This window comes from Perca fluviatilis, chromosome 7, assembly GCF_010015445.1.
Source record: "Perca fluviatilis chromosome 7, GENO_Pfluv_1.0, whole genome shotgun sequence".
NCBI lineage: Eukaryota > Metazoa > Chordata > Actinopteri > Perciformes > Percidae > Perca > Perca fluviatilis.
The window spans coordinates 40,883,629-40,892,203 of record NC_053118.1 but is presented as its reverse complement, the minus strand read 5'-3'; the positions used below and the strand labels follow the sequence as shown (position 1 = coordinate 40,892,203).

At 37.1% G+C, this 8,575-nt stretch overlaps 1 protein-coding gene across 1 annotated transcript; it reads left to right on the top strand.

Annotated features, from left to right (window-relative positions):
* Positions 1-3,449: 3,449 nt before the first annotated feature.
* Positions 3,450-8,083, top strand: LOC120562403 (ribonuclease-like). The gene is made up of 2 exons (XM_039806130.1): positions 3,450-3,462; positions 7,553-8,083. The coding sequence occupies exon 2, from the start codon at positions 7,559-7,561 to the stop codon at positions 7,985-7,987; it is 429 nt and encodes a 142-aa protein (XP_039662064.1). The 5' UTR covers positions 3,450-3,462; positions 7,553-7,558; the 3' UTR covers positions 7,988-8,083.
* The last annotated feature ends 492 nt before the right edge of the window (positions 8,084-8,575 follow it).

Sequence of the window (8,575 nt, the reverse complement as noted above, 5' to 3'; positions counted from 1 at the left end):
TTAGAGACCCCCACCCTGACTACAGAGCAACAAGAAACCTAAAGTTATTTTTCACCACCTTTGAGACTCAGGAATTCCCCCAGAAGCAGAGTTTCATATTCAGGCTGTGACAGAGTTGTTGTAAGTCAGTTTGAAAAAAATGTAATCTTTGTTTTGCTAAGTTCTATCATGGCAAAGGAACATTTTTAGGGCTTTATAGGGCACCCATTGTGTTTTAATCTTTGCAGCTTGTCAGGACTTTAGATGTGTTGGAAAAGCCATATCTGTAAGTGTAGGAGAGTTAAAGGCTCAGAGGGAGACGCTGTCTGCCATGCGCTTGCTATGTGCCCTCACATGTTATCTGTTGCTTTACACAAAACCAGTTTGGTGCTTTATCACCAGTCATCCATGCAAACCAAGCTCTCAGGGTGTAGCTTCCAGTTTGCATAACTGTTGAAGAACAACAGAGAAACTGTGTGAAGGAAAAGTAGACACTAAATGACTGAAAGTAGACACTAAATGACTGAAAGTAGACACTACACACAGAAAAAAAAAGGTTCTTTAAGGGTTTTTCAAGGAGCCATCACCAAATGAAGAACCTATATATTTAGGGAATGGTTCTTCAAGCATCTTATATGGTTCTTTCAAGTACTAAAGGTTCATGGTAGCCAAAAAGCATGACGTTAGGGCAGTAACAAACGATTATTTTCATTATTGATTAATCTGCAGATTTTCTCGATTGTTTGGTCTGCATAAAACATCCGAAAACAGTTAAAATGCCCAGCACAATTTCCCAAAGTGTTTGGCATGGTTGGTTTACTGCAGTGGTAAAAGTACTCAGAGCTTAGAGAGTAATAGGATTAGAAATACTTGGTAAATTACTTGCATTCAAAATGTTACTTAAAGTTACAATATGTAACATTTCTGAATTAAAATGTCTAAAAACTACCATACTTGTGTTATATATATTTTTTGAGTTGTGTACTTCCACTACACTAAATGTCTGAAAGTAGACCCTAAATGTCTGAAAGTAGACATTAAATGTCTGAAAGTAGACCCTAAATGACTAAAAGTAGACACTAAATGACTGAAGGTAGACACTAAATGTCTGAAAGTAGACACTAAATGTCTGAAAGTAGACACTTAATGTCTGAAAGTAGACCCTAAATGACTGAAAGTAGACACTAAATGACTGAAAGTAGACACTAAATGACTGAAAGTAGACACTAAATGACTGAAAGTAGACACTTAATGTCTGAAAGTAGACACTAAATGACTGAAAGTAGACACTAAATGACTGAAAGTAGACACTAAATGACTGAAATTAGACACTAAATGTCTGAAAGTAGACACTAAATGACTGAAAGTAGTTAGGGTTATAGGGTTTGGGTTAGGGTTTAGGGTTAAGGGGTTGAACGAACACACTTTTCCTGAGTGAAAGTATTTAGTTTTCGCACTTTGTGCAAGTGGTGTAGCCGTAGCTAGTGGTCAAAGATGGCGGCATATCCAAACATTCGTGACTCACATCGTGTCTTGACAGGGTCTCCCATGGCAAAGTGGTCTCGAGCGAGGGTCCAGACTAAGAATTGATTAAAAATACCTATAAATCATTGAAGTAGAGGAAGAGTGACATGGCCAGGAGGAAGCCTGGGGCCACCATCTAGAGCCAGGCCCAGACAGAGAGGTGTTTGCCAAAGAAGCTCCATGGCAAACCCCTCTCTATCCTGGGGAGGAACTGCTGGGGGTTGGATGGCAGTGAAAATTGAGTTTCAAAGTCAGATAATCCCCCACACTGTCCAACAACACACCCAAACTCTTTCAGTCATTGCAGTTTGCATTGGTTTGGTTGTTCTGCAACTTTTTGTAGTAATTTGTGGAAAATGACAAATAAACTGTGAAAAAAGCATCCCAACTGACGGCACAGACATGTTAGAGACCCCCACCCTGACTACAGAGCAACAAGAAACCTAAAGTTATTTTTCACCACCTTTGAGACTCAGGAATTCCCCCAGAAGCAGAGTTTCATATTCAGGCTGTGACAGAGTTGTTGTAAGTCAGTTTGAACAAAATGTAATCTTTGTTTTGCTAAGTTCTATCATGGCAAAGGAACATTTTTAGGGCTTTATAGGGCACCCATTGTGTTTTAATCTTTGCAGCTTGTCAGGACTTTAGATGTGTTGGAAAAGCCATATCTGTAAGTGTAGGAGAGTTAAAGGCTCAGAGGGAGACGCTGTCTGCCATGCGCTTGCCATGTGCCCTCACATGTTATCTGTTGCTTTACACAAAACCAGTTTGGTGCTTTATCACCAGTCATCCATGCAAACCAAGCTCTCAGGGTGTAGCTTCCAGTTTGCATAACTGTTGAAGAACAACAGAGAAACTGTGTGAAGGAAAAGTAGACACTAAATGACTGAAAGTAGACACTAAATGACTGAAAGTAGACACTACACACAGAAAAAAAAGGTTCTTTAAGGGTTTTTCAAGGAGCCATCACCAAATGAAGAACCTCTATATTTAGGGAATGGTTCTTCAAGCATCTTATATGGTTCTTTCAAGTACTAAAGGTTCATGGTAGCCAAAAAGCATGACGTTAGGGCAGTAACAAACGATTATTTTCATTATTGATTAATCTGCAGATTTTCTCGATTGTTTGGTCTGCATAAAACATCCGAAAACAGTTAAAATGCCCAGCACACTTTCCCAAAGTGTTTGGCATGGTTGGTTTACTGCAGTGGTAAAAGTACTCAGAGCTTAGAGAGTAATAGGATTAGAAATACTTGGTAAATTACCTGCATTCAAAATGTTACTTAAAGTTACAATATGTAACATTTCTGAATTAAAATGTCTAAAAACTACCATACTTGTGTTGTATATATTTTTGAGTTGTGTACTTCCACTACACTAAATGTCTGAAAGTAGACACTAAATGTCTGAAAGTAGACACTAAATGACTGAAAGTAGACACTAAATGACTGAAAGTAGACACTAAATATCTGAAAGTAGACACTAAATGACTGAAAGTAGACACTAAATGACTGAAAGTAGACACTAAATAACTGAAAGTAGACACTAAATGACTGAAAGTAGACACTAAATGACTGAAAGTAGACACTAAATGTCTGAAAGTAGACACTAAATATCTGAAAGTAGACACTAAATGTCTGAAAGTAGACACTAAATGACTGAAAGTAGACACTAAAAGTAGACACTAAATGACTGAAAATAGCATAAACTAGAATAAAAACTAAGAGAAATTAAACTGTTGTCACTATATTATAATATATTACCAGCTACTGACCCTGTAAAAGATTAAGTGGGCGTGTATTATAATATGATATTATAATATGTTATCTGCTGCTGACCCTATGAGAGATAAAGTGGGCGTGTATTATAATATGATATGATAATATGATATTATAATATTTTACAGTATAAAGATGGAGGAGTTCTCAGACTTTTCTATCTCTCTCTCCTGTCATTCAGGTAAATATACTTTTCATTTTCTGTCTTTGAGACATTTAAACTTCTCTGATTGGTTAAGATTTTGTTTCAGTTGACAGAAACTAACTTTTTTTAAGAAGCTTTAGGCGCTGTTTCCAATGTTTTTGACACTTTATTCATGTTTCTGTGTCATTTTCTCACTTTTTCAGCAGTTCTGGCTGCTTTTTCCAATGTTTTTGGAGCGTTTTTACAATGTTTCTGTGGGGTTTATTTGGTGAATTTCTCTCTTTTTCTCAGTTCTTGCAGCTTTATTCTGTGTTTGTTAAAGAACCTTAAAGTTAAATGTTGGTTTTGAAACTTTAGGCGCATTTTTGACACATTTGTTGTTTTTTTGTCAGTTTTTGTTCTGACTTTTTTGTCACTTTTATTCTGTAGTTGTTGCATCTTTTGTCCGTTCCTTTCTAAAGAAGTTAGCTGAGATGTAACCTGTCTGTTATGATCCCATATGACCAGCACATGTTTGGTTTTTCTGTATAATCTTTGTAATGAAGTGTGTTATCATGTGATATTCCAGGTATCTCTCCTGCTGCTGACACTAGAACTCATCTCTCTCCTGTCATTCAGGTAAATATGCTTTAGATTATTATTCTGTCTTTAACACATTTAAACTTCACTGATTCTGTTTCAACTGTGAGGACAAAGCTTTCTTTGTCACTTCTTCAAAGTTTCTGTCACTTTTTCAAAGTTTTTGGTATTTATTTTGACATTTTCATCTCTATTTTAGACATATCTGTATCTGTTTCTCTTTGTATCTTATTGCCATGAGGTTATTCTTCTTGTCTACAACTGAACAGTTTGTTCCCCAAGAGAAACTGTTCAGACGCTATACACTTTGTTCCTGTGTTGTTTACTTTATCATTATTGGTTATAAAAGAATATGAATTAAAGGTTTATTTCCATGTCTTGCCAATTATCAGGTCTATCCTGTATAGGATTATTCAGACCCATTTTAAATAATGCAGACACCAGGGACATGCACAGACATTTGGAGGGGCCATTGCTCTAATCTGGAAAAAAGACACCCCACAAATATTTTAGTTTATTAGCCTACATTAACCAATTGGGAAATTAATTTATCATCTAATAACAAAATAAGGTGCCTTTCACTTTCACTAACGTCATATCTGATTGTTGGATTAAAACTCAGGAAACAATAGTGACTGTAAACAACGTATATACTAGAATGATTCAAGAGCCCATACATCCCACCCCTGAGCCTCTCTCTTCTCTGCTGCAACATAGGCTGCCATTAGCTTTGGCTGATAATGTAGCATTTTACATTAAGGCAATGCTGCGCGACGTGATGCAAACGTTACAAGCTGAAGCTGCACTTTATTCAAAGCTCAAGTGGATTTTTTTGTTTACTGTTAACAGGGCATTTGTCATAATCACCATAATCTTATTAAAAACTCACAAGGTCACTTGTCACTTCTTCCTCCGTTCCCGCAGCTTTTATTCTGTGCTTTTTGAAGAAATCTGAAGATAAATGTAGTTTTTTACATTTAAGGCATTTTTTTCCATAGTTCTGGCTGCTTTTTCCGTTGTTGTTTTTGTTGTCTTTGTTTTTAAACATTTTCACATTTCTACACTTCCAAAAGAAGCTTGAAGTTACATATGATGTAATGTTAGATACGTCTAGAGCTGTATAGTAACGAAGTAGAACTACTTCACTACTCTACTTAAGTACTAAAAGGCTGTATCTGTACTCTACTGGAGTATTATGTATTTTCTTCTACTTCCACTTTTACTTGAGTACATATTTTCGATGAATGAAATACTTTTACTCTGATAGATTTTTTTATGTGCTGCATAGTTACTCGTTACTGTTACAGTGTGTGTATGTTAGTTACATACGAGAAATCCCCGAGATTGGGTCGTGTTTCTTTTCATTATGGTTGCCCGTTCAGAAGTCAGAGACGATGTAAGTTTGTACTCTTTCTAGTTACCTATTGTTGCAGCAGATTAATCTAGTCCTGAGTTGTTCCAGTCTGCAGTGAGTCCTGAATGTTAACCATTTGACCCTGTGATGTGAAGCTGATCTAGTTTATCTGGATGTCTGACCCTGTGATGTGAAGCTGATCTAGTTTATCTGGATGTCTGACCCTGTGATGTGAAGCTGATCTAGTTTATCTGGATGTTTGACCCTGTGATGTGAAGCTGATCTAGTTTATCTGGATGTCTGACCCTGTGATGTGAAGCTGATCTAGTTTATCTGGATGTCTGACCCTGTGATGTGTAGCTGATCTAGTTTATCTGGATGATTGACCCTGTGATGTGAAGCTGATCTAGTTTATCTGGATGTTTGACCCTGTGATGTGAAGCTGATCTAGTTTATCTGGATGATTGACCCTGTGATGTGAAGCTGATCTAGTTTATCTGGATGTTTGACCCTGTGATGTGAAGCTGATCTAGTTTATCTGGATGATTGACCCTGTGATGTAAAGCTGATCTAGTTTATCTGGATGTCTGACCCTGTGATGTGAAGCTGATCTAGTTTATCTGGATGTCTGACCCTGTGATGTGTAGCTGATCTAGTTTATCTGGATGATTGACCCTGTGATGTGAAGCTGATCTAGTTTATCTGGATGTTTGACCCTGTGATGTGAAGCTGATCTAGTTTATCTGGATGTTTGACCCTGCGATGTGAAGCTGATCTAGTTTATCTGGATGTTTGACCCTGTGATGTGAAGCTGATATAGTTTATCTGGATGTTTGACCCTGTGATGTGAAGCTGATCTAGTTTATCTGGATGTTTGACCCTGTGATGTGAAGCTGATCTAGTTTATCTGGATGTCTGACCCTGTGATGTGCAGCTGATCTAGTTTATCTGGATGTCTGACCCTGTGATGTGAAGCTGATCTAGTTTATCTGGATGTTGCTAGCTTGCTAACTTTCCTGTAGCTACATCACACGTTACTACCTAGTGTGTGATACGTTTTTTGGGGCTTTAATCGTTACTGTGCTGGAGAGGATGTTCATTTTACTTGCACAGTGTGATAATTGTACCTTTTATTTCAGTATTTGTTAATATTTGTTATTTTAATATAATATATTTAATATTTGTTAATTCCTTTGGCTACAGCCTTATTCTATACATTTGACATAATATAAACAATATGGTAGTCAAACTTTTGACTGCTGTCTTTAATAACTAAATAACACAATACTTGTACTTCAACTTTCAGTACTTGAGTAATAATACTGAAATGAATATATTTTTATATATATACAGTACAGGCCAAAAGTTTGGACACACCTTCTCATTCAATGCGTTTCCTTTTTATTTTCATGACTATTTACATTGTAGATTCCCTGAAGGCGATCAAAACTGATGAATGAACACATATGGAATTTTTTAACAAAAAGTAAAAAAGAAAATAACTGAAAACATGTATTATATTTTAGATTCTTCAAAGTAGCCACCCTTTGCTTTTTTATTAATGAGAGAAACAATTCCACTAATGAACCCTGACAAAGCACACCTGTGAAGGTAAAACCATTTCAGGTGACTACCTCATGAAGCTCATTGAGAGAACACCAAGGGTTTGCAGAGTTATCAAAAAAAGCAAAGGGTGGCTACTTTGAAGAATCTAAAATATAAGACATGTTTTCAGTTATTTCACACTTTTTTGTTAAGTACATAATTCCATATGTGTTCATTCATAGTTTTGATGCCTTCAGTGAGAATCTACAATGTAAATAGTCATGAAAATAAAAAGGAAACGCATTGAATGAGAAGGTGTCCAAAGTTTTGGCATGTACTGTATATACTTTTATATGATAATATAAAGAGATGTTAGATATATCAGAGTAAAGTCTCTAACAGCTTTTATATGATAATATAAAGAGATGTTAGATATGTCAGAGTAAAGTCTCTAACAGCTTTTATATGATAATATAAAGAGATGTTAGATATGTCAGAGTAAAGTCTCTAACAGCTTCTATATGATAATATAAAGAGATGGTAGATATGTCAGAGTAAAGTCTCTAACAGCTTTTATATGATAATATAAAGAGATGTTAGATATGTCAGAGTAAAGTCTCTAACAGCTTTTATAACTGTGTTCTCCAGATCAACATGAAGATCTCTATCTTTGCTGGTGTTCTGCTGCTCTCTGCTGCTCTCATGTTTCTGGGACCAGAAAATACAGATGCTCAGCCCAATGCTCAGTTTGCAAATCAGCATATCAATGAGGATATGATTCCTGCCCACTGTACCAGAGCGATGAATGCCAGAGGACTCGCAGTGAACGGCAACGTCTGTAAAGCGGCCAACACATTCATCGGAGACCCTTTGGTCATGGTCAGAGCCATCTGTGGTAATGCAGGAGTGCCACATAATGGGGGTCTGAGAGCAAGCAATGTGCCTTTCCATATTATTGTGTGCAAAGTGAATCCTCAGGGAGCCGTCCCTCCCTGTCAGTACGTCGGTGAAGCTCTAAACAGCAGAATTATAATCAGATGTGATGCCGCTGGCAATCCTATTCAATTTCATGGATTACTGTAATCATTAACCATCAGATAAATCAGAGTAATCTGTTAATACCTGATGAATCAGAGTAACTTGTGTCTCCTGTTGAATAAAACACATGTGACAGTTTAACTCTGGGTCTGTTTTTTTAATGCCGTCATGTTCACTCATTCATAAAGTTGATAACAGATCCATGAAATAATATCTTTGTTTGTAAAGCACCTTTCACATATTACATGCAGCTCAAAGTGTTTTACAAATTAAACACTAAAGAGACATACAGAAAATATATGTATGCTCATTTACATAGAATGAAAACAATAGTTAACTAGAACTGCAAGCAGTTATGACAGGGCCCAAGCCTCTGATGCCAGTCGCCCCTGATGCCTGGGAAGCTGCGCCAGTCGCCCCGGTGACCCGTGGAGCTGCGCCAAAGCGGGACCTGAAGCATTACGTGGGGGGGGGGGCAAACATTGGTGAATATCGAGAGGCTTGACCACATGGCGGTACTCTGCCATTGCAAATGTAGTGGTTAACAGTTCATCTCCATGCATATACAGACTACCTTTAACAATTCTCTACAATAACCAAACTTCATAATCCCCCTGACCACAGGGGACAGCA

What these genes read in the sequence shown, in the direction of transcription:
- LOC120562403 (XM_039806130.1), top strand. Translation starts at nt 7,559, where the DNA reads ATGAAGATCTCTATCTTTGCTGGTGTTCTGCTGCTCTCTGCTGCTCTC.